This window comes from Idiotropiscis lumnitzeri, chromosome 16, assembly GCF_059441095.1.
Source record: "Idiotropiscis lumnitzeri isolate Australia: NSW breed Sydney's pygmy pipehorse chromosome 16, RoL_Ilum_1.0, whole genome shotgun sequence".
Lineage (NCBI taxonomy): Eukaryota > Metazoa > Chordata > Actinopteri > Syngnathiformes > Syngnathidae > Idiotropiscis > Idiotropiscis lumnitzeri.
Genome location: NC_142406.1, coordinates 4,109,690 through 4,135,944, shown reverse-complemented (window position 1 = coordinate 4,135,944; position 26,255 = coordinate 4,109,690). Strand labels below are relative to the sequence as shown.

Sequence of the window (26,255 nt, the reverse complement as noted above, 5' to 3'; positions counted from 1 at the left end):
AAAATTATTATTTAGCCATTAGTGTGCAATTAATCGACAGAGCTGATTCCAAATCCTGAGGGCCTGTTTTGTGGGGTCAAGCAAGCCAATCTAATTAGATTTGAATAGGGTCTTGAGATTTGTATTCCTTCCGTTATTCTCATGCTGTGTCTTCCTACATTCCTCCGACGTTGATTTTCACAACTTTCTTCCCCCGCGAGAAGGCGAACCGAGAGGTCAAAGGTCGTAGAAACTTAACACGAAACCTCTCTGAACTCCCATTTCGCACAAGAGCGGGAAGGTTACACGTTTTGGCATGGAGGTCCGAGTTTTTAAATATCCAGAGGACACGGATCCGCTTCTGTTCTGATTATGAGGATAAGAGAGGGCAGAGGGTGGAATAATTGAAGAGAAACAAAAGCCGAAGCACCCAAGGGTGTTTTTTTTTTTTTTTTTTTTTTTTTTGCTGTGTGCCACGCAGCATCCACTCCATGCATCTGAGATAAAAGTGTAATTATAGTGCAAAAAAAAACAAGCTCATGCGGGATTTCACTTTAGCACGTCCAAGCTCATTTGGCTCATTTTGTAACAGCACTGGCTCGCTCTCGTTCTCTTTTGTTTGAATTTTACACTCTCTTTGTGCATCTCTTCTCCGCACTGGCGATCTGACAGTGTGGCCCGTGGGTGCTGGCCGCCCTCGGCCGCTGTCACAGCCCGAGACCGCTGGTGGAGCTGAAGCGGAGGGAAGTGGGTCACGGTGCTGCAGGCATTCAAAAACAAAGCGCAAGGTAAGTCCTTTTTTTTTTTTTTTTTTTTTCTTGAGCGTTTGTGCGAACATTACGGTAACAGGCCTCATATCCGCTGATATCGCTCTCTCCATCCGCGGCACTGTTTTGTAACTTGTTTTAAAAGAGTGAGATGGAGAGAGTGATGATTTTGCGTGTGACGAGGCCTCGGGCGCGGGGCTTGTGTTTGATGTATTTTTTATGGGCTTAGGCTACTGGTGAACGATGGAGGGGAGGGAGAGACGGAGGACGCCTGGAGCTGGTGTATTTGAATGTGGATGTTGGTGAAGGAGAAGCAAGGAGGGATGGAAGTGTGTGTGTGCGTGCGTGTGTGAGTGCGTTCATGCAAGCGGGGAGTGGGAGAGGGGATGAGTTTTTCCGCCGCCAGCGACGACATGTCAGGGGGACGAGAGCGGAGAGGAGAGAGACACTGAACACTTGTTAAGTCTGTCTGATGTAGCCTCTCGATACTAAAAAAAAAAAAAAAACACTTGCGACTAACTACTGTGTGTTCTTATATCTGATTGGTAATCAGTTACAAGAAGAAATGCACAGCAACTCCTGGAAATTATTTAAGGGATTACAGTTGCATTATGGGTAACATCACCTTCTACCATGGGTGGGGAAAAAAAAAATTGACATTTACATTTTTCAACTATTGGGTCAATAATTATAGTTAATGTTGAGTTTTAAGATTAGTTTAATTTGGCTAAAGAACTCAATCGGTATTGCAAATCGTTGTTCCCCATTGAAATGAATGGAAATGTAATTAATCCGTTCCAGAGTGCTGCGCAAATCCAAATCACTAAATAAATAAATATACTCTGCTACAATAAATGAAATGAAGCCAAGTAAATTAAGTTGGACCCAAAACTAGAAATTTATTTAAATGAACCATAATAAATTTTGTTGACCCAACCCAAATACATTAAGAGAGCAATCGAATTTCTTAATAATTAACAACAATTTAATTATGTGGAAATTTCATTTTCATTTTTAATTTAGTGCAGAAAAAGGTGATCTTAAAACACAATTGTTCATGATTTATTATTATTATTGATAATTATTATTATTTATGATTATTATTGTCATTCCTCAATATCCTCTCAAGTAATTGGTAAACCAGTTTCATGGAACACTAAAAATATTGACAAAATATTGCCAAGCAACCGCCCATATCTCAAAGAAATTCTTCAGTCAAGGAAAATATTAGATAATTCATTTTTGCGTTTATTTCCGATGACTGTTATTTTGAAATGACAACTTGGACGTCAAAAAGCTTCAAAGAACCACTTCAGCATCTACGATTACTTTAGTTCTTTTTCTTTAGTAATGGAGTTGAATCAGACTTTTTTTTTAATAAACACAGCATGAACTGTACTATATAAGTACAGCGTGTGAGTACCTTTACCCCCTCAGGTGATTTTGTTCTAATTTAAGCCCGAAACTGTTTGCATAATTTTGAATCATCAGACCAACGATGGCTTAACTCGAGATTCACACTGTGCTTTTTTTTTTATACGATTTAGTATTTCCTGCGGACAAAGATGAACTCCAGCCTCTTGATGCGATTGTGTAACTTATCATGTGGCGGTTTAAGTAGACGGGCGATAGGGTGAAGGAAAGAATTTTTAGACATTCTGCTAATTTTGTAAGGGTTGGCCACTTAATATTTTGTTTAAAATAATGAATTGAAAGTTTGATTCCCTAAAAAATGTCAATTAGCTCACCAGGTTTGCACGCTGCTCTGAAAGAATTTTGGTCCACTTGCCATTACAGAAACTATAAAGTTTTTGGGTTTTTTTGGGGCTATTTTCTTGCTGGTGTGTTGATCTATGTTTGGTCTCGTCAGACCACTGCACTTTCCCATATGACGTCTCAGTCTTTTTATTTCTTGCTGTGTTGTGAAAATACTAAGATCTAATTTGACATTGACTGTCAAACCGAAATTTGATTCCTTGAACACAACGACCACATAGCTCTGCCACTATTGTTGATTGGCTCAATCGAGATTGTAAATTGGATTAGTGGGGTGCTACCTTGGCCTTTTAGGGGGGGAAATGGGTGGGGGAAAAAAAAAATTAAATAGAACCTGATCCACCCCAAAAGATCCGAGCCCACCGGGCAGTTGCCCTATACTACAGATGACCAGTCCCTCCTTTTTAAGGGTTCGAATCTCTGCAGTGGCTTTCCTGTGTAGAATTTGGGCTAAAAAACTTTATGAAATAAATAAAAAAAAAATTAAATTATGTGTACTGCAGCACAGTACGTCACAGCATTACCAGGTTGCTCTTCTTTCGTTGCCTGCCCTCCCAGCCCAGACGTCCACGTCCTTTTTTTTTTTTCTCCCCCTGGAACCACATGAGTCAGGAAAAGGGAGGAGGAGGGGGGGGGGGGGTGAGAGAAGAGGAGGATCAACAACACCGCGACGGAGGAGGGGAAAACGTTGGAAAAGGCGCAGCGTCGGTCCAGCCTCTCCACCGAACAACGAACCCGCACGAAGGTAAGAAATCAACCACAAGCGCATGCAAATGAGGCTGAAATGACAGTCAAGTGACTTAAGCGAGCAACAAATAGGAAGTGGAAGGGAGGTTGTGTTGTTTTTTTATCCAGGAAGGGAAAGAGAGGAAAGAGCACTGAGATGGGGTGAGTGTTACATAATGCGCAAGAGGGAAGACGCATTTGGATACGTTTTAGTTCTTTGCCATACGAGATATGTATATTTTTTTTTAATTCCACCCTGGTGGTGAATTTTAATCTCCGAATATGAAGCAAATGGGCGCCATTCGTCGTCGTGTTTCTGCTTTCTATAACCAGCTAGCCAAATCGACGGAACCTCCGTTAAAGAACCGGAACGTCCATCCTGCATCGATTCTTTTTGGGTATTTTTCCCCCTCATTATTTTAACGGTCGTTTTATTGTACTGATGTTTGTTTTCTGGTCCGCGCGTGCCCGGTGATGAGCTGTCCTTCAGCACCGCGTGAGCGCGCATGCACGCGGAGAGGAAGGAGGGAGGGCGGGGGAAGGGGGGGGGAGGCGGCTGACAGCAGCCCCAAGTCAGGATTACAGAAATTTCCATTCCGGGGTGACATGTAAATGTGTGATGCTAATAGATGTGGAGTGCAGCACAGTCGCCTGTAGTTATTATAAACAGGAAAGTATTTTGGGGTGACCCACAAAGGGTGATTTAGAGGTGAGAATTCGCGATTGTAGATAGAGGATGGTGATTGAAGTTTGTTTTTTTTTATTAGCATTTTTATGTTCATGTTATATTCATTTGGATTGCCCGACTTAAAATTGTATCCAAGTTTGTTGCTTTGAGCTAATGCAACTTTTTTTTTTTACTGTGTAAATACAGACGACTCGGCTTTATTTATTATAATAATATAAATGCAGAATATGTCTGTCTTAGTGTTTTGAGGTAAAATGTTATTCATGGTAATAATTCTCAGTGTGCCTGAGACTTTTTTTTCCACTTTTTTTTTTTTTTTTTTTTCAAACATTGCAGCACTGTACTAATTGACTTTAATGATCCCGTGTCATTTCCAGTGAGAATCAATCCAGACCCGGAATGCTTCATCAGGATCAACCTCTGGCCTACAGAGGTCAAAACACCAATAATCGCTCCTCTTCCTCATTATCAAGCAGGAAACACGATCAAGATGGCAACTATAATTTCCTGACAAGCAATGGAAGAGGAAGAGGAGATGAAAACCAAAACCCGCAGCGGCCTTCGAAACTGGGTCCTCTGAGTCCCGACCTAAAAAACTCCCACAGCAACTCCGCTATCCTATCACCTCGCTCCCGCCTGCCCTGCTGGAGCACGCTGGAGCCACTTCCCGAAATCGAATATGGGGATGACGGTTACGGCCGAGTGCCTCCGGATGGAGCTGAGGAGAGGAGGATGGAGGAAGAGGAAGGACAGATGATGGCCAAGCACAGGGAGAAGATGGAGTCTCAGAGGAGGAAAAGCAGCAACCGAGGCAGGGAGGAACTGGAGGAGATGATGAAGCTTGAAAACGATGACGAGTGGGGAGACAGCGGCTCGGACTCCGACTCCGGCGGGAGCATGTCGTCCATCCGTTTGGAGAGGGGAGGCAACTGGTTATCTACGGGAGGCTTGGAACGTATGAGAACAAAAGCTGAGACGAGCCACCACGACTTAGAGCCGACCAGAAGCAACTGTAGAGAATCACCCGGAAAACGGAGAAGCTTCAGCCGCAGTTCCATGTCGGGAAGTCACCTGGAAGACCTCCTGGAAGAAGGCGCGGAGGAGAAGCGTGACCAGTCGTCGGATTCTGACGGCGAGCTTCCCGAGATGATGGATGCCGTGTGGACTCTGCGGGACCGTGAGAGGTTCAAGGCCCAGGAGATGGAGAAGCACCAGGTGCAGCTGACCATGTACCGGCGTCTGGCGCTGATCCGCTGGCTCCGCACCCTGCAAGGCCGTGTCGAGGAGCAGCAGAACCGCCTGCAGTCCAGCTTTGACGTCATCCTCACGCACAGGAAGGAACTGCTGCGCATGGGGGCTGCCGTCATCAACGCCGCGCCGCCTGCCGCTGTGGGACAGTCATAGAAGCAAAAACGAGAAACAATGGAAGCTATATTTATTTCTTCTGAGATATAAACATCTGTTGACAAGAATTGAAAGCAGAGTTACAGGAAGGCAATTTCAACCAATTAGAAGGCATAATTTAATAAATACATCCAAGTTTCTTTTGTGCATGGCCTCATTGGAAACAGGCAAAAGCCATCAGCCAATCTCACGGCAAATAGAAACCAACCATTTACGCTCCCACCAACGAGCCGTTTATCTGCCAAGCATGTTTTTGGAATGTGGAAGGAAGCCGGAGAAAGTTCCACATAAACCTAAGCCAAGATTCGAATCCTGAACCTCTCCACTGTGAGGCGGACGTGCTAACTGATAAAAAAAAGACATTTGTAGAAAAGCCACCCCCCCCCACACACGCCTCCTCACTCTTAAAACTGCTGGGTTAAAAGTAACCCAAATTGGGTGAAATTGGCGCTGTGTCAAAATGGACCGAGTCATTGCTGGGTTATTTATTCATCGGGTTGAAGAGTTGACCCAGCACATTGGGTTAAGAGTTTGACCCAACAAGGGGCAGAAATTACCCATCCCAATGAGGTAAAGCTACCAACAAAAAAAATAATAATAATAATTTTATATATATATATGAAAAATAATAATTATATATATAATTATTATTATATTATAGATATTATTAAATATAAAATTATTATTATTATTTATTTTATTTTTTTACCACACTCTTAAAACTTCTGAGTCAAATAACCCAATTTTGGCCCAAATACTAAAAATCTTAAACCCAGTCAAAAATAATGAACCCAATCTGCTCTAAATCCTCAACAACCCAGCGACTGGGTTCAGAAAATAGCCCATCTTGTTTTAGTGTGCAAAAAAAAAAAACTACAGTTTGATTAATGGTGATTAATCAAATTTAAACTGTTAAAGTAACGTTAAATATAAATGACTACATTTACACACTGTGATAACATATCAAGACGAGTCCCCCCCAAATATCTTTTTCCCTTCTAATTGCACTTTGAAAAAAATGACGTTATAGTTGACATAATCTGTAGAATTGTATGCTTTTTTTTTGTTTTTTTTTTTTTTTTAAGTGTTTGCGTCACTGGAAACAAAGCCCAGAAATGAAGTCAATTCTGTTCCATGTTTGTTTCTTTTTACATGTTTTGTGATTGTAATGATGCAAAATGTTGTTGATTCGCCATCTGACTGCAGTTTGTATCTACCAAAGTGAATGATGTAAATCAAAAAAAAAAAAATGCATTTTTTGTCCTTGATTGTAATCATGATTTGATTCTGTTATAGCGATGATTTAAAAAAAAAAAAATAAATAAAGATAATATCAAAATAGTTCCTGTGTTTTTAGATTCTGGCCAGCAACAAAAATGAAGCGGTTTGTTTATCGTTATATTTCCACTGAATGTCTGCTTTGAAGAGGGAGTAAATTTAGCACACAGTCTTTATTTTATTCCTAATCAGCATGTTTATCGATGTTCTGCTCTATCTGCTGCGCACACTGTAATCCACCCTCGGGCCAAATGTCCTTTTAGCTCACAATTGCCTCTTTGTCCTGTGAATAAAAGTTGGTTTGTATGGCCCCCATCACACGGGCTCGGGCAGCGTGCGTTCTGCAGACAGTGTGATTGCCGTGTGAGCCTGTTGCCCCCCGGCAACCGAGATCATCTCACCTCTGTGTGTGTGTGTGTTCGCATAGATACCAGCATCTTTGCCACCCTTTAATCGCTTGTGAATTTAAGGGGGCGGGGGGGGCTCGCCCTCAGGGGATCATGTCAGTCTGCACCCCCGGGGCCTTGCACCCTCAAAGAAAAGGTCCCACTTGGTAAACAGGCGTCAGGTACAGGAGAGAGGCCAAAGCCTCGGGCAAACCCAAAAGAAAATCCACGGCTAACCCTCCTACGTTCATCTCTTATCGCCTCTTTGTGGCGAAAATCATTGCAGTGAGTGGAGCGAATTTCCATATTGATCATCAGTTTGCTGGCCGGGTGTACGAAAGACATCAAAGCGAGTGGGGATAACATGTTTACAGCGGTTACAATGGTTTGTCTGCCATGTGCATGCGACTGCCTGGATTAAAAAAAAAAAAGGGACATTGGGAGAACAAACGTTGCTGTTGATGGGGATTTGTAAAACACTAAAGATAATTTCAAGGTGGGCTAACAAGCGATACAAGCGACTGAAGACAAAAGGCAACCCGTGTGTGTTGTTGTACAACTCATGTGAGACTGAAATGTGAAGAGGCAATCTCAGTTCTTTTGGGGGATAAATTGGACAGTTTTTGTTCACATTAGCCATATTTGCACAATGGTATCACAGATTTTGCCTTTCCAAAAGCGATAATGTCAGTCACTGATCATGAGTTGCAATTTCTTTTCCTCACTATTGTGATTGCAATTAAATATGCAATTATGTTTTCAACATCCCCTTCTCATGCATTTTCCCCCAAAACATTATTACAATCAAAAATGTCAGATTCAGGGTACATAATCACGCTAAAATAACGGCAACCATGAATCAATATGAAAAAAATTTTTTAACTTACTACTTACTTGACTACTTGTTAGTACTTTGTAGACTTTTAAGTGTTCACTCCAACTAGTTAATATTCATGTTTATATTTACCTGAATCAATATGAATTACATCTTCCGTCCGAAGAATTCATTAAAACAGAAGATTTAAAAGCTGATGCTGTAGTGTTTATTCAATAACAAAATTGATATAATATAAAAAAATGGTTTATTATGTTTATCAGAGTCATTCCTCCATTGAAGGAAGACGACTGGAAGGAACACAAATTTGAGATTAATTTTAGGGGTAACTCTGTTTATAATTACTGATTTTTGTACTAGATTGTTTTTGTTGAGCTGCCAAACCAATCCGAAATAACATGATTAATGTCACATAATAAAAAAAAAAAATAGCGTGAAATAAAAAACGTGCATAAACAAAAAGCGCCTAAATATCCACCGTGACTTGTAATTTAATCGTGTCAAGTATAATTAATTATTTTTTTCCCAAGTTCGAAGCAGCTACATCCACTAGAGGGCGATGTTCGCTTATAGACGCAATAGCATTAGCATACATTGCGGTTCATATGAATGGACTCCAAAGGGCAACATTGTGAACGAAATACCACTAAATCAAAACAGTAATATAACAGGCAAGTATTTTTATTTGATAATTTCGAGGTGACTGACAAGAAAGTATAAACACAAGACAAATATTTATATATTTTTTAAATTGTTTTATTGTATAAATATATGTTGTATAGCTGTCTCAGGCTAAGCCTGTAAAAAAAAATAAAAAATAATAATAATAATAATCATTTTCAGCATAAAAACTACCATATACCATAGTGAGTTCACATTTCCTCAATTTCTACTTTTCTCCTTGCACCTTTTCGGATTAAAGGTTGGGCCCTTTGTATTTTTCAACACTAAAATGGCATGTTTGGCAACTCTTGGATCATCTCATCCAGAATTTTTGAAATTTGGCAGCTCAGAATGTCTTACTTATCACAAGCCCATGAATCTTTCTTCTTCTTGCTAGTTTTGTATTCTGCAATGCATACTGATAGAAAACCTGCAAAAAAAAACGTATTTTAAGTGGTATTCACCTCTTTCTTTTGGACAATATTCATCATATTACACTCCTGCTGTGGCCAAGTCTTCACTTGGTGTGTGTGGGGGTCTTTTTGAACATAGACATGCATATAGAAACTATCATAGTCTCCCTCGCCCCTTCTTTCCTCTGCCTGATGTAGTGTGACAGTGTGTTAGCCCGCAGCACTCTGCTGGCTTGGAAACAATCAGCTTTGACAGAAAGGGGGTGGAGGAGGTGGTGCTGGTGGTGGTGGGGGTGGAGGGGTGGGGGGGAGGAGCTCGGGGGGGGGGGGGGGGGGCAAGGAGGGGGTGAGGAAGGGTGAGTGAGGGTGCAGGGAACTTGCGGCCGGAGGCCTGGGTATGATGAACTGGATGAAAAGAGTTGTCGACTGAGGCAAAAGCTGGATGGACGGATGCGCGGAAGGATGGATGGACAAAGTGTGTTTGACAGAAATGAGGATTGCAATACTTTGCTACACAGTTGGGTACCAGTGAGAGAATGTTAAGCCCATAGGAGCGGGGGGGAAATAACTCGTAGGACGCTCCTGTGCTGCCTGCTCAGTACTACAGAGCTGAAGTGACAACGGCAGAAAAACTGAAGAACAGAAGGAACATGACCTGCAAGATGGAGTGAAGAGTGCACAATGTGTGTTAAAACGTTGCATCAAATAAGCAACAATTTGTATTTCTATTTCCAAAGGGAAGAATTGTGACATGATCATTTAAAACATTTTTAATGCAATCTTTGAGGGCACCCATAATTCCAAGTTCCCTTGAACGCCTCATGAAATCTTCGTTTTAACGCATTTATTTTTGTTTTAGCTTTAATTCACACTCTTCAAAACACATTATTAATCATTTATGTGTATTTTAAGGACAGCAAAACTTAAATGTTTTTGTTGAATTGCCCAATGAAAATGCGATAGAAGTTTGTTGCGTTGCGTTTTTTTCCTCCAGCGTAGTCCTACCATTGTTCTTTTTTTATATTTTGAGTTAGCTCATATTAATACAAAGGTTTATTCATAGTGTATATCCCAATGAAAGAAAAAAAACTCACCATATTTATATATATAAAACTGCACTTACATAATATAAATGATAAATTATTGTTTCGTCATACTTATACATGCAATTTTCATGTCAATCAAACATACATTGTTCCAAAATTTCTGCAGAAAACCACTTTTTACTTTTTAGTTAATATTCCAAATTCCAATTGCAGATGACGACTTTGCCCCATGACTTGGTCTCCCTTGGGCCGTAGGATGACTAAATATGCCTCTGGACAAAATGTATTGGACCAAGTCTTTTTTTCCCATTTAGTTTCAGTACTCATTTACTCTTTAATTTTGTCATACATCGGTTAAAATGGACCAAAGATCAGGCAAAATGAGATTAACATTGACCCAACAAGGATCAGCATGCTTGAATCTTGCACTTAGATCGTAACAAAACCTGTTGAAGTGAGCCAAACCGTTGTTGTCACTTAACCACTTGACTCTCTCGGTTAATTTAGTTAGTAGAGCAATTGGGTCCTTTCTGAAATCCCCTCTCAAGTTTCAGCCACTTGTCACTCACTGTGCGTGCGCATGTGTGCATGTGAGGCTCAGCTGCCTCGCCCGCTTTAACCAGCTAATAAATATGAAAACAGCAGGTTAAAGTTTTTATGTCTGAAAGGATTATCGTCTTCTATAGAGTCCCGTGAAAAATCCCCCAAACCTCATAATGCTCAATGTTGTCCCATAAAACCGTGTTGGACAAAAGAGGGAGAAGGGGAGCTTTTTCACGCATAAGAGGTTTTCTCAAAAGCACATTGAGTGGAGCCGAGGCCTCGGACCCGCCCATAGATTATGTGGCTGTCAAATGAAAGCACGGCTGGGAGCGGCAGGTGTGTGTGCCAGGCACGAGGGGAGGAGGGGTCACGGGGTGGGGTGGGGGGGCGTTCTGGTGACCACGCAGGGAGGAAGTGTGTGTGTGTGTGCGCGGGGAATGCTACGCAGCTGCCGGCAGGAATGTTTGCACATTGTCACTTTCATTTAACTTGCTCTTTTTTTCTTTTGTCTCCGCCGCTCACACATCAACGTAGACGGCCGTGGCTGACCGGGGGTCCCCTGTGCCTCTTCCTTGGTGCAAAGATGGAGCTAAACGGTGACAGTTTGTCCACAAAGACCACATGGGGAGCAGGTCATGCACATTTTGAACGCTGTGAAATGGAGATTTGAAGTGATAAGTTAAAAGAGTGATATTGCCTGCCGGGTTTTCCAGAACGCAAGACGCATATGTGAATCCCTGCAGGCCTCTTTTTTTTTATGCAAGTTATCGGATTGGGATTTTTTTTTGAAAGCTCCAACGTCAACATATGGCGGCCTGTTAGACGAAGCTGTTTAATAATGCGCCTCATGAATTTAGCCGCGCAACTTTGCCAAAAAAAATCAATCAAATAACACGCACGGTGCAAATCGGGCCTCACGCTGAATTCGCAAGGTAATCTCATGTCATGTGGCTTTTCACGGAGTCTTATCTTTTCTTCTCATGCATTCACAATAAGGTCAACGCATTGTTAGCAGACGACCGTAAGCGATGGAAGACAGTCATTTGCCACGCTGACCCACGCTGCATCTTTGCCCCCCCCTAAAAAAAAACGGGCTGTTTGCACCGCACCTTGCCGTCTAATCTCTGCCGTCCCATTCCAAACTGTGGCCTAAGGCTATGTGTGGGTCCTCGCCTAATCCCCCCCCACCACCCAAGTCTCACATATTCCGCTGGGATTTGGCAAAACTGTTACATGTCAGAGCTGCACAAGGCCGCTTTTTCACACCATCTTCAAGCAAAAAAGGGATTAATGGCTCCACCATTATGTGCAATGAAAATGAATAACAAACAGCCGTCTGTTTATCCTGCATTGAAAAGTGTGTCCTTGTGCTTTTTTTTTTTTTTTTTTATCAGCTCATCTTTGCGGAGGTGACACGCCGGGAAAAAGCGTGTTAAGTTGCCATGTGATGCGTTAAGTCTCCTTGTCGAGAATTAAAGTTTGTGTAAAGGATGACTCCAAATGTTCAAGACCAAGTGCCCACTTTCAGTACAACAATCTCATGATGAATGAATTTGACTTTACTACATTTGTGTGGCTGCTGTTAAATGAAAAACGTAACATTTTATATGGCACATAATTCCAATGAAATGATTGTAGTAAGACAAACTTTACTCCAACAACCTTGCAAAATTGCAATCACCATTAAACAAGTTGGACATAAACTTTTAGAAATAGTTTAAACTAGCAAATATAGTTTTCCAAAAAATATCCAGTGATTGCGCAACAGGAATTAACTTTTTTTTTTTTAGCTGTTTAATTTTCTTATATTCAAATTTTGAGCCCCAGGGCTTCTAAACTTGGTAGGCTTAGATCGGTGTCACCAATGCTGTGCCAGCGGGCACCAGGTGCCCTCTGAGGGTCATGTCAGTAGCCTGTAGCCTAAAAATTAGCCCCAGCAGTGATGGAGGGCAATTGTGATTTCCTAGGAATGTTGAAGTAGTGACCATTTGAAGATGTGAACATCGACAGATATTTATAGAAAAATAAATCAAATAAATTGTTTTGAAAAAAAAAAATCATGAACGTGGGTGTCTTCACATATGTGACTACTATTAATTTTAACATATAATTTTAACTACTGCAAGACCAATACAGATTATTTAGCATGATGCTGATTTCGATATTTGGCAGATAAATGAGTAATTGGTCGATTAATTGAAAACATTGAACATCATTATTTTTGTCTTATGTTGAAGTGAAATAATGTCGTTAAAAAAATAAATTACTAAAAAAAAATCTGCCATTTTTTTGCAGATTTTTGACTATTTCAAAAAAAGCTAATATCAGACGATTAAATACAGTAAGTGAAGCCCTAATAATTCAGTTTGTAAGCGTAAATGAACACATTTCTTATTTCAGAAGTGAGTATGAAACTGACATTATAATCACTTCCTGAGAAGTAGCACTCAGCTTCCAAAAAGGTCGTGACCCCTGGCTTAGATAAATGTGCGATACAAACAAATGTTTAGAGCGTATTACAGGTCATCATGAATAAAAATTGCTGATCTCACAATATTTAATCACATTAAATGTGCATTGTGTCAGAGGCCAAGCCAATTCATTATTATCACACCATGGGGAGGTGTTTTATTGCTCTCATCGAAGGAAAATGATCAGATGCCCCATTATGCTTAAATAACTTCAAAATTAAAGAAATACATTTGACCAAATCTTCCACCCCTGCATTATTTCTCCGCATTGCACTATTTTTTTCCAGAGCAAAAAAAAAAAAACCCTCCTTCCCCGCAACTGCCAAGACAGACTACTCGGCTCGCACGGAACATACGAAAATGAAATATGAAACAGTATGTGTGATAAACTGGTAGATAATCATCTTTTCATTAAAACTTTCATCCCGAGTGACTTAAATATTCAAGGGGCCAATTACGGCGCTTTGTATCTCTTTCTCTCACACTCTGGCTATCCTTAACAAGAGCAGTCAGCGCGCGAGGGAAGGCTGTGTGGCTTGAGGGGTTGAGTGAGAGCATCATTACGGAGTGGTCCAGCGGAGGGAGGGATGGAGAGGAGGGGGGGGGGTGGTGGTGTGACCTACCGTCCCTCATTGGGGGAGACAGCAAGCAGCAGGCCTATAACGCAAGCCTGTCCAAATACAGTGATAGGGACAACCGCAAGACAAGATGTTCAAACTTGTCGTGCAGGTGCGATGGGATGGAGGGATGCTGGGGAGTGAGAAGAGACAAGATCGAGCCGAGACAAGTATAGATTTTCCACGCAGATAGTGGAGAGATGCGCATTGTGATGAGTGCCGCAAATAGGGTGCACGATTCTCTTGTATGCGGTGTGTGTGTGTGTGTGTGCGCGAGTGTATTAGCAGTCGGCGCACTGAAGCCCACGGGCGATTCCTGTGTGAGCTTGCGATAAAGGGGGGGGGGGAGTACAATGTGGGGGGCTGTGGAGGAGGGGGGGCGGGTGGGTGAGAGGAGGAAGTTAGTTGGTTGGGTGGGATTGGGGTGGGGGAGAGGAGAGGAGAGTTCTTCCTCTGTGCTTTAAAAAGCCTCTGGATCATGTCCCCGTTGGTCCTTCTCTTGTCACACACACACACACACACACACACACAGAATCCCTCATCCAATTCCTCTTTTCTCCCCCAAACACCCACCCTCCTCCCTCCCTCCCTCAAAAAGAGTGTCTTGGCAGGGTAATTAAGAATGGCCTCTAAACACAGGCGTAAGGCAGCCACGCTCCAGATGAAAGTAAATGATTAAAATAATTACAGGCTGCGAGATGACGAGCCGGAGTGTGGGGTGGCCGCCGGACATTTGTCAGTAATTAGATAATTAATCTGAATGCAAATGATGAGCCCTAACGAAGCAGTCAAGCTGAACCGGCGACAACTGCCGTGAGTGAAATGGGAAGGGTGGATGTGGAAGGGGGGGGGTGAAAAGGCTTGAGAGGGAAAGAGGAGGAAAAACACATCTATATTGAGAGTGTAAAATATCCACCCTGTTCAAAAAAAAATCAGCATGAAGACACTCCCGAGCAAAAGGCAACATTTTCATTTCGTTTCTACTAGTTGACAGCTCCCGTCTCATTCTGTTTGGCGGCTTCAAGTGATGGTGACAAGCACACATGTTAAAAATATACCCAAAAAAAAAAGGGGGGGGGGCTCGTGCGAAGCGTTACATGCTCGACTCCCAGGCAGCTGAAATGTCAAATGAAGGGTAGCAACACAATGTGGCACCCGAGGAGGCAAACAGAGCGCGTCCTTAAATGGATGAGCAAATTGTGGATTTACTCTCTGGCTGCAAACGGCATTGCGCACATTCAACTAGTGTAAACCTCGAACGTGATACTTGTTGTATCGTGTAGAGAGGAAGTTGCCAGTAATGGTGATCCATTTCAAATGAGGGATTCCGAGTGCCATTTGTTACCAGTGTTTTCTTCAGAATATGTGCAGCAACTTAAAGGGGAAGTCGACTCTAAAATTTTCCTGACAAAAACATGTCCTATGTGCTTCCACGCGTCTAAATGGCATTCTGATGAATAAAATAAATAAAACAGCTGATCAGGTCATGAACAATCACCTGTTTTCTGAAGCTGAGCCATGATTGGTTGTTACCTGTGATGTCATTTTCAGTTGACAGAAAGTGGCAAAATGGCCACCCTTGAGATGGATTTTACTGCTTAACTCACATTCCACAAATGTAATATTTATCATAATGTCGTGAATAAACTAGGGGGTAACTGGAATATAATATTATTAAGACAATTTATGGGTTGAATTTCCCTTTAAATATTGGAGGAGGCCATAATTCATCATCAGTCCTATTGGGGTGCCACAGAGAATTTACCTTATGTATGGCACAATTGTTATTTTAAATATGGACAAAATACATGCAACTTAATATATATAGTATAATATAAAATATATCATATTACATTTTTCAAAGGATGTATAAAAGATCCACGATCCTGACCCAAAAACATAGGGTTTTAACCAAACACTGTAATTTGTTTTTAAAATAATGCAAAGGTCTCTCTGGTATAAAAATTACCATTCAAGGATGGCACAAACCTGCTGAACAATAAATCAACATTAAGTGAACATTAACTTACTCCTAATTTGAATATTATTGTGGTACAATGTTTGTCATGAATATCATTCCAAATCTGCAAATAAAAAATATTTAACCTACTCAAGTTGGAGTATTGGGCAGTATAAGCAAAATTAAGAAATTCTGCCATCTAGTGGTGAATGCTGATATTACAGCTTACAACTACAGACGACTAGTCTTTTTTTCAGGTATCGTTCCTCCCTAGTATCATAATAACACACCTTATGGACAGAAGCTTGGATAAGAAGACATGTGACAGTGAAACACGCCCCCGTTCGAACAAATTAAACATCCATTTAGCTGTTAAAAGCCTTGAGAGACATTTTTTTTTACCTGCCCACTCGTCGTTAAATTTAGACTGATGGCTCTCTCATTCAGCTTGACATAATCACTGGAGACCACTATCGCATGAAGGAATGTTGTATATTTGTCTAACAAGTCTCGGATGGACACGCTGAGCAACAGTGTGATTGTAATTTATCCTGAAGGGAGATATGAGCATTCATTGTATGATAGTATTCAAAGCTGGAACTCCAAAGTGGATCACAAGCTGATCATGAATCAGAGTTAATATTCCAAAATATGTCAACCATTTTTTGACAATTGTTTAATTGCATATTTATTTTAAGTGCAATGTGTCATGTTTTTGTTTGCATTTTGTGTCATGACTTTTTGTCAAAGATTTGTCATTAAAGCACATGCATTCAATGTTGTTGAAAAATATTCCACTTGACAACTAAATAAAACAATTCACTGTGTACAATGTCACAAGCCCAGATAACAAAAATCTGGAACATTTATTCATGAACAGATGAAGAAATACAAGATTTGTTTCGGTTATGGCCGAACTGTCACATTATGAACAGGTTCTTAAAACGCCGGGTTTCTGCAGTCACTTAAAATAAAAGAATGTGATAGAAAAACAATGTAGGCAACTTTGCCTTAAGTCCCGTCTCTGTACTTGTGTTTCATTCTAAATGCAAGTTGTTTCCACAAGTACTATTTGACATATGCAATAAGATAAACAACACAAGGGAACTAAAAGTAGGGGAAAAAAACAATTAAAAGCAAATTTGTACAAAGCTATTCAGAGAGAAATAAATTTACAACCTTACGCCTGAATTTACACAGAGGAAAAGCTTGAACGTGTGAAAATATCCAACATGATACATTTAACAGAACAGAACTCAACTCTTTCCCTCTGTTAGGAGTTTGTCAGTCTCCACATTTATTTCACTCCACAACCAACTCGAACAGTTCAGCCTCCTGAAACTCGGCGTTCATCTTGGCAGAAAGTGCGTCGACCTCCGTGACGTCGATCTGCTGGACTTTCCTTCGGCTCTTCTTCTTCTTCGCCAACGCCACTCCGGGGATGTCAACGTCCGGACCGCAGTCCCCGGCGTCCAGAATGAAGGCACTGAGGCTAGATGCGGTACTTGAAACCTCCAGAACCGCCTTAGATCGACCCACCCTTCGGCCCACCTCGGGGGTTTGCAGCATCTCAAACCCGAAAAGAGTCTCTCGGGCGTCTGGGCTGTTGAAGGAATTGTCGCTGATCCTTGTGTAGGAGCGACGCACTTTCTCTGACCACACCGCGTCGCGTGGATCGTCGGCTGTCAGCTGGGGGCGAGGCTGGACCGGCGTTGATGGCGAAAGTGTCGGCGAGGGTATGGCGGCCTTCTTCTTTGCACCGGAGGACCGCCCACTCCTCCGAACGGGACCAGGAGTGCAAACCTTTTGCCTTTTCTGTTGACTTCCCTCTGATCGCCTCGGTGTGTTTTCTTTATCATGCACAGCTGCAGCAGTTGTTTTCCTAGGCATTATTTTCCTCACGGTAATGGACCGCTTGACCGGCGCATTACTGGCAATCGCCATGTTGTTGTTTTCCGTATTTACCAAAAGAGATGTCAGCCGCGGCGACCGTCTTCGCTCCGATGAGACGTTTAATTGTTTAGAATCCGTCATTGTTTTGTGGCTCGGGGGTGTTCGTCCCTTCATTCAATCTCCCAACGCATTAAAAAACTATCAGATATTCCACTTTTTTGAGGAGAGCAGGGCAAGAAATGCACAACCAGCAGAGTCCGCTCAAAATGCCCGCCAGAGTCGCGCGCAAAATACGTCATTCAATTTCCGGTGACGTTTACAGTCTGCGCCGACTACCCGTAACTTTTGCTGTGTAATCTGACCAAGCGAGGCTCGAGCGCGTCTTTTATTTTTAATTCTCTCTATTAAAATAGTTCTCGTCATAGAGAATGGAATATTTAATAGGTATTCAGGGAGCAGATTTTGTCCTCGTCGCTGCCGATAATGTCGCGCTCAGCAGTTTATTTCAGCTGAAACAAGGTATGTGGTAATGTGTTTGTTAGCTTAGCATTACTATCCGGCTAAACTGTCAGAATATGTTTATGTTTATGTTAAATGAAATGCATTTGTGTGTCAGGTTTGACGTTAAATTCTCTGTTCTAAAACTGCTTCCATTAATTTAGACGTTTGTCTAGCCAGCAATGTGAAATTTGCACGTTTATGCATGACGAGATTTATTTATCTCCTTTGCAGTCTTTCATTTGGATTTCGGCATTTATAAATGTATATTGCATGTAATGTAAATATATGAAATATATCCACTAAATCTTAATAACGTCGTAAGACTGTAGACACATTTGTCATAAATAAATAACGAAAGTGAAAGTCATTCCTTTTTTTTTTTTTTTTAAACCATTCCATGTACAGTAATATTGTATTGCTTCCAACAATGATTCCCTCCCCTTATGCTCCAGACGATGACAAAATGTTCAAACTAAGCGAGAAGATCTTGCTGCTGTGTGTGGGAGAGGCAGGAGACACGGTGCAGTTTGCAGAGTATATACAGAAAAATGTGCAGCTCTACAAAATGAGAAACGGTAAATAGTTCATACTGGGGTTATAAATCTACTTGAGGAAAGCATTGGTCAAATTGAAGGTGCATTTTTCAAATGTTTGGTTTTGCAGGCTATGAACTCAGTCCAGCAGCCGCAGCAAACTTCACGAGAAAGAACCTGGCAGAGTACCTTCGAAGCAGGGTAAATCTACTTGACAATCTTTTTTTATTTTTATATAAAAGTACAATTTAGGGAGAGCATCGTAGTCCTCACCCTACCCAAACCTGGTTTGTAAACCGGGAGATCGATTGGTAATTCCTCAAATTAAATTGTCATTTGGCTTCACTGTTGAGGTGTTAAAACATTAATACTGAAATAAGTTTGTTAGTTATGAATTCAATGAGGATATATATACTCATACTGTATATACAGTACTTAATTAATTTTTATAAACCTTCACTGTACTGTATACATAGTCTCGAAATTAAAACTGTCACAAAGAAAATATCAGTTTTAAAACATGAAATATTTGTAATTTTTTGTCTTTGACTACTAGATATTTACAGTGGCAGCCATCAACCATTTTTTTGCAACAGACTGCTTTCACATTAAGCAATATTTTTACTCGCTTAAATACAAACAAACAATAAATTAAAAAAACTACAATGCACTTTATGCTAAATGTAATTTTTGGGATTAGTGGAAGGGAGCTCTGCACTTGTTTCTCTTCAACCAGTTGGTCCCATCTGGTGGCAATGACAGACATTTTATTTTTGTAGTTTTGATTGCTTCATTTGCGAGCCAGCTTTAATTATCTTAAGTTGCAGGTGCTTCTGTCTTACCCTTTTGCCTTTTCACCTTTCTGAAGAAGCTCGTGCATTGTGAACTTTCGCACGCAGTAGTACATCTACTCGGCATTAGATGAATAAATGTAGTCGAAACGTATGCCGATTGGTTTCGGTCACCTTCAAATGCCAGTCCACAGCTCACTTGTGCGCTCACTTGTGCTGCTATTATTTTTGGATTCAGCATCTTTATATGCCTCAAACTACTGCATACTAGTATAGATGATTTAATTTAGTATGTTGTCGTGGTATGCAATGTTCTCAAAACACACCTTATTTATATATTATGCAACAAATGATGTAAAAAAAAAAAAAAAAAAAAGAAACATTTGAGCTCCACCTCAATGAATTTTGAAATAATTCAATGGCAGTTGTTTCTCTCGTTAATATCTCTTGCAAACACCTGAGCCCACTCTCAGAGCTTTTTGCCTCTGAATCTAACACAACAGAGAGATTTAACGTGAAATCCGATCTAGTGACTGATGTTAAGCCACTATATCGCAAATACTCAAATTGTTCGTGACCACGTCTTAATTTGACTTGAATTCTCTTTGCTCAAACAATTTTCTTCAAGTCTGATCATTTGCAGATGTCACGATGCTCGCGCTAATTTGTTAGGAGTTGTGCAGCTGCTTCCTTTCACAATAGCAGAAGGGTGAAAATAATTACAAAAAACAATTAGTGTGGCCGGGATGGGAATGTGGGACACATCGAGCCAGGAATAGGGGCGGGGTGGCGGGAGGAGGCGAGTCCCAGCGGGGACGACGTATACTCTCAGTAGACCCACACTGTACAAAATGGAGTGTGAGAACCAGGAGGAGTCAATGTACACATGACTTTAAATTCTCCCGGACAGCTGGGAATTACTGTAAACGGCGTCATATTTCTCCCCTCCTGTGAATGATCCTTTTATCTATTAATTCCTGTTCCATCCACAACTTAAAAAAAAATCAAATTAGCCTGCTGTTTTTGTAGTTCAAAACTTGAAGCCTTTGTATCACTGTCTCCCTCCCAAAACACAAACGATAACTCTTGTTCCCCCAACAAACAAGGTTACTGAAGATGGACATGGTAAAGGTAGGGTTATTTTTCGACCATTTGCAACATAAATTCGTACAAAAACAAAACTGCTGGATGGAGACGAGGCTTTCCGCACCCCAAAATGTCTCCTCAAATAATTTGCACATGGAAGAGGGCTTCGGGATCATTTGTATTCCGTCAAGGTTGGAAAATGTTGAACAGGAGAGCATTTTTATTCATGTCTTGTCATCCGCTGCGAGGGAATCTTTATTTTTGTGCCTCTTGGTTACAACTTTGGCTTTGTGAGCTCAGGATTTATCAATGCTGCATTCTCAGGAGTGCTGAGAAACCAAACCAAAGCAATTTTTTTTCACAGCCAGCATCCCACACCTTCCTCCAGCTATGTTTCCTCTTACATTCAGCAACCTCAAGAGTATCCGGACATTTGCAATTTTGTTGGATTAACAGTTTTTTTTTTTTAGTCTTGAGTTTAAGGTCTTTCAGATCTGGAACATCAATATTTCGCGATCAATTTTCTTTTAATTTTGGCTCACTGAATTGTTTTGGAAATTTTATTTAAAAAAAAAAAAAAAAATCTTATCCGGTGGACTCTTCCTTATTTTTTATACTCTGCATCTGCCAAAATTTGCATCATGTACCGCACTAATGAACTCGGCAGTTTAAGATGGTTGGCGGAACAAAACATCATTAAGTATCGATTTATATGAAGCTGCCTGCAGTCCTAACCTTTTGTTCCGTTAAAGTCTGGGCAACTGTCCCAGATATTTGCAAATTCGTTTTAATTAATTTGATTAAATCACAGCAGATTAATATCCAGCCCCTGCAAAAAAGAGGACTTATCAAGATAATGATTTGTTTTGTATCCCAATTGTTACCCCTCGATCCTCAAGTCATCTTCTGAGTGCAAAAAAAAAAAAAAATGATCACCGCACTTCCTTCGTATCCAAAGCCCTAGGTTAAAAACTACTGGCGGATAAATTAATCAGCGCTATATTGTTAATTCTTACGGCCTTATTCCCGCAGGATACAATCCAGATGAGTTCTATAGACTGAGAGATGTCATACTCCAGTGGCTGCCGACCACCGGGAGGTGTAGTTAACTCTCGTCAGCCGAGCGTGTCTGAACGCGGGAGGCCAGACTCGGTTTGCGTAGCTCTCCGCTTCCCAACCTGCCGTCCAGGAAAACAACTGGGCCGCGTGATTAACCTCCGGAGAACCGCATTTACTCCAGCTTCAGGGAGAGCGAGTGAGGAACGAAACAAAGAGGGGGAGAAAAAAAAAAAAATTGGCGGTAAACTTAATCACCGGAGGCCTTGACAAGTTCGCATCAGTAATGAGCCAAATAAGAAGTTCAAAGCCGATTGTCTTTTGTGGCGTTTTGGAGCGTTGGCTGTTATGTCCGCCATCTTCCATGGGTCAATATTATAATTTCCTTTTTCGCTGTGCTTAGTAGAGTAAGTTTATTTTTTTATTTTTTTTTTTAATTGACAGTGATTAACAGCTATTGTAGCAATTAGACATGATGTTCGCATCCCCCCAGCGGTGATAGTGCCACACTAACCTGTTCTGTAAGGCCACAGCAACAGTTAGCCTCGACACGGCGGCGTTCTACAGCTGGGCGCATGTGCGTCAGTGATAAATTTCGAACACGGGCACACAATGGGCACAAATAATTACTGGTACCATATTGCACGCAGCTCAACGGCTCCTGCACAGATGAACAATTAATACAACAGATTGAGGAGAAATGCCAATAACGAGAACATGCCCGGGGGCAGGGTGCAAAAAGGGGGGAGTGGGTGACAGGCAGGAGAGTTTGGTGCATTGTTTCTGCGCTCGCTATGAATCTGATCCATAAATATTGAGAAGACATTTTTCGTCCTTTTTTAGTTCTAAAATCCACCAGGATTGATTTTGGAAAGAAACAAACAAGATCTTCTTTTACTGCAGTTGGACTGCATTTCCATCCCGAATCAGGTGGCGTATTGTCCATGTGCACTGGGAAGCGCCGTCCAATCAGTTCAGAAGCATTTGCACTCTGATGGTGATTCAAAGTTAGTCACACAAATCACATTTTTGGGATATTTTCATTTGGATGCGATTCATTTGGATTTTGATGCGAGTTACCACTGAGGATTAGACAACCTTTTGTCTTGTGCATGAATACAAAAGTGTATTTGTGTCGGGGGGGGGGGGGGGTTGATCCGATGATGCATATTGTTTGTTAACGTGAATCGAGGTGTGAGTTCAGGTGGCGGGGTTAACAAGGTGCCTTTGAGGTGACATGGGAAGGTTATTTTGATGCCAGGTCCGTATTATTGTTACATTGTAACCAGTGAGGCAGGTGTCTGATGGGGGGGGGGATGCCACTGGGGGCGTTCGCAGGCTCACAGAGGAGTTAAAGCGCACGTAGAGACACACACGTGCGCGATCGACGGCCGTACCTGCTGTGCACCAACTCCCGCACACACACACACGTTCTGCTTTCGAGTAAGTGTGTGTTTGTGCGGGGCCGTCATTAACACTCACACTAAAGCCCACTCCGCGGGGGATATAACAATCATCCCCCTCGTGGCAAATATAACGCCAACACAAGTTAGAGAAATAAGCAGGTCAAATGTGAGCTCAATTGAAATGACAAGGCCAGGTGTTTGGATCGTAACCCGCCCGGCGTGAATGAATCGCGAGCGAGCGTAATATTATTGTGTTGTGTTTCTATTCGCTGCTAATCGAAAACACCTTTTGTCTGCCGAGCATTTAGGCTTCAAGTTGTTTTTGAGCCCTCCAAATTGTGTTCTTTTTTTTTTTAATTGAGGAAAGAAATTAGTGTACTGGAGGGAGAGAAGAGGCTGGAAGCGTGGAAGATGTAATTTCTAAAGATGGAGAGGGGCTGCAAGAGAAACGACTTTAGAAGTTTTTAATGAGCCCTGGCGTGACTCGGGGGTGAAGGCAGCGGGAGAGGAGAGGAGGGGACGAGCAAGCGAGCGAAGAGGGAGGGAGGGAGGGTGCGATGGAGGAGGCAACAGGGGTGCTGACTTCCAGCAGATGTCACACTGCAAGTGACTAACCCCCCCCAACAAACAAACACGCGCTTGCACACTTTTGCCCCTTGTCCCTTTTTCACGCTGTAGAAAATGGATGAAAATCCTCCCAAGCGATCTGAAATGTGGAAGCTCCCTTGTGCAATATGGAACTAGTCAGCATACTTTTAGAAAGACGAGCCAGTGCTGCTGTGTATCGTCGTCGGGCATCCTCACTTATTCAAAATGACAATTTTTTTCTGAAATTGTTTAAAAAAAAAAAAAAAGAAAAAACCTGATTTCATCATCTCCCCAACCTCCTTTTCAAAGGGCCACAAATAAGTCAAACAACATTTTCCTTCATAACTACAAGTTCAATCTATAGGCGACAAAATGTTGGAGGGAAGAAGTTTGCAATACTTCTCAAACAGTTGAGCGCTCAAAAGAATTAATATTAGGGCTCGAAGGATATAGAGTTTTTGAGCCTGATACGGATTTTTGGCAGGAAAAAAAATGCAGGTTCAAAATGAATCGGCCGATTAATTAAAAAAAATATTTTGGTTGGTTTTGTAGTGGTTCCCACAATTAACTTAATAAATGGATTGATAGAAGGTGCTTTTTAAATCGACCCGATATTCTCCCTCCAGAAACAATTTGCTCCATTTCTCCGACCTCACGTCTTTGCGCGGTTATTTCAAGCTGGAGACATTTATCACAGCTGAGCCGAAAGGCGCGAGTCCGCGGTGAAATGTTTGGACACGGGCTCGCCGATAAGTGAGCGAGGCGAATGCTGAGTCGCCTTGATCCTCTCCTGTCTTCAGACACCGTATCACGTCAACATGCTGCTGGCGGGCTACGACGACGCGGACGGGCCGGGTCTCTACTACATGGACTACCTGTCCTCGCTGGTCAAGGCCCCCTTCGCCGCTCACGGCTACGGCGCCTTCCTCACGCTCTCCATCCTTGATCGCCATTACAAACCAGGTGTGTTCGGCCTCCAAAGCTCGTTGTAATCGTCTCTTCTTAATTTTTCGCAATTCATCGTCAACTTATTCTTCTCCTAGATCTGACCAGAGACGAAGCAGTGGATGTGCTGAGGAAGTGCGTCGAAGAGGTTAGTTGTTTAATATTTCACTTTGCTCTTTAATACCATAACTTTTCGGAAATTAATTGCTATTCCTCAGTTGATTAGGTTTTTCGTTACAGTTTCACTCGATCTGTTCTGTTTTTTTTTTTTTTTCTGCCTCCGCCAGCTGAACAGGCGCTTCATCCTGAACCTTCCCTCCTTCACCGTCCGTTTGATTGACAAGGAGGGCATCCATGACCTGGAGAAGCTCACTCCCACCAAGTGACCGTTCCCTGCTTAGCTACCAGCAAATCGCAACCTTCCTTTTTTTTTTTTTTCTACCACTGACCTCCTTGTTCTTTCTGTTCCAATAAAAAGTGACGCGCAGTTGAGATATACGCTCTTTGTCCCTGTGGTGCTTTTCGCTACGCTCTCTAGTTTACTCATCTGCAACATGTAAAGAGAACACGCTCCTGGCTGTGTACTTTTGTACTTGAATTCAGTCAGTGTGTAGTGGACACTTGCTCATGCTTATGCAAAAAAAAAATATATATATATATTAAGTATGTCGAGAAAGGGCAAAGGGACTAAAAGCATTTTAGATGCTACAGAAAAAGGCCAAATGTGCCGTTTTTTTTAATTTATTTTTATTTTATTTTTTTATTTTTAAATACAGTTAATAACATAGCTTGTGTATCATTTTAATAACATACTTGTTGCTTATGAAAATATGATTAGAATATATATATATATATATACATATATATATATATATATATATATAATAGTAAATAATAAAATATATATATAGATATATATTCTAATTATGAAATAATTAGAAAGTTTAACTCAACGGATATACTTGATTGCTTTTAGGAACTTGATGGAAAATAGTTTTTAAAAATCTAAATGAAATATTTAAGAATCTTTCAACTTAATTCGAATCATAATATCTCATTTGTGCATTTGTAATAGTGGATATAATGGATAAGAACAGTGGCTATAAAAAATCTAGACGCCCCTATAAAAATACCATATTTTTTATGTTGAAAACAAGACCAAAATAAATCACAATAAAACTTATTCACACCATTTATTTATTTATTCTTCTGTCACAAAAATAATTAATAAAAGTTTGAATAGGGGTGATTTTGAATTTAGAAATCATGGCAAATGGCAAGCAAAAATACCTTGGTTAAAGGAAATAAAAAAATTCTTAACAGATTTAAGTAAAATAAATAGATTGAATTCATCTAGCAAGCTTCATAAAGTAGATTCTATTTGCTTGAGTGGGCCTCATAAAAATATTTCGTGAGCAGCTTCTGGCCCCCAGGCCTTAAGTTTGAAACCTATGATTTAGCAACTTCTCTTGGATTATTGTTTAAGATAAACAATATGAATCTCTCTAAATAATGTTGCTGTAATTGTAAAACCAGGACATGCTGGCAACGTCACTGAATAGACGTGTGTGTGCGCGTGCGCGTGTGTGTGTGTGTGGCTCCATCGCTGTCTCGCCACCCCATTCCACAGACAGGTGATTAATAAACATTAAACAATCCCTCCTCTCTCAAACACACCGGAATCTTCTTGACGGGAAGAGGAGCATATGTTTGCCTGCAGGCACACACACGGAGATGGAGAGCGGCCCTGCTGAGTGTCAGATAGGGGGGGGGGCACAAAGTGGGGAGTTGGGGGGGTGGGGGTGCAATGGCTGGGAGAGCGGGTGATGGAGGAGGAGAGCGGAGGTTAGGTTACTGAGAGGCGTAATGAGATGGGAGGAGACCGAGGGAGATAAGACAGGTAT

General features: G+C 41.4%; 3 protein-coding genes across 3 annotated transcripts; 2 read left to right on the top strand and 1 right to left on the bottom strand.

The window, feature by feature from the left end:
* The first annotated feature begins 3,280 nt into the window (after positions 1-3,280).
* On the top strand, positions 3,281-6,112 carry LOC148320937 (uncharacterized). The gene is made up of 2 exons (XM_088278665.1): positions 3,281-3,410; positions 4,314-6,112. Exons 1-2 carry the CDS (start codon positions 3,406-3,408, stop codon positions 5,338-5,340), a joined length of 1,032 nt encoding a protein of 343 aa, XP_088134791.1. The 5' UTR covers positions 3,281-3,405; the 3' UTR covers positions 5,341-6,112.
* Positions 6,113-16,379: 10,267 nt separating this feature from the next.
* LOC148320936 (sororin-like) lies at positions 16,380-17,766 on the bottom strand. Its single transcript, XM_088278547.1, has one exon. The coding sequence runs from the start codon at positions 17,617-17,619 to the stop codon at positions 16,855-16,857; it is 765 nt and encodes a 254-aa protein (XP_088134673.1). The 5' UTR covers positions 17,620-17,766; the 3' UTR covers positions 16,380-16,854.
* Positions 17,729-24,849, top strand: LOC148320935 (proteasome subunit beta type-2-like). The gene is made up of 6 exons (XM_088278548.1): positions 17,729-17,964; positions 18,399-18,521; positions 18,610-18,680; positions 24,207-24,369; positions 24,450-24,499; positions 24,639-24,849. The coding sequence occupies exons 1-6, from the start codon at positions 17,874-17,876 to the stop codon at positions 24,735-24,737; spliced, it is 597 nt and encodes a 198-aa protein (XP_088134674.1). The 5' UTR covers positions 17,729-17,873; the 3' UTR covers positions 24,738-24,849.
* The last annotated feature ends 1,406 nt before the right edge of the window (positions 24,850-26,255 follow it).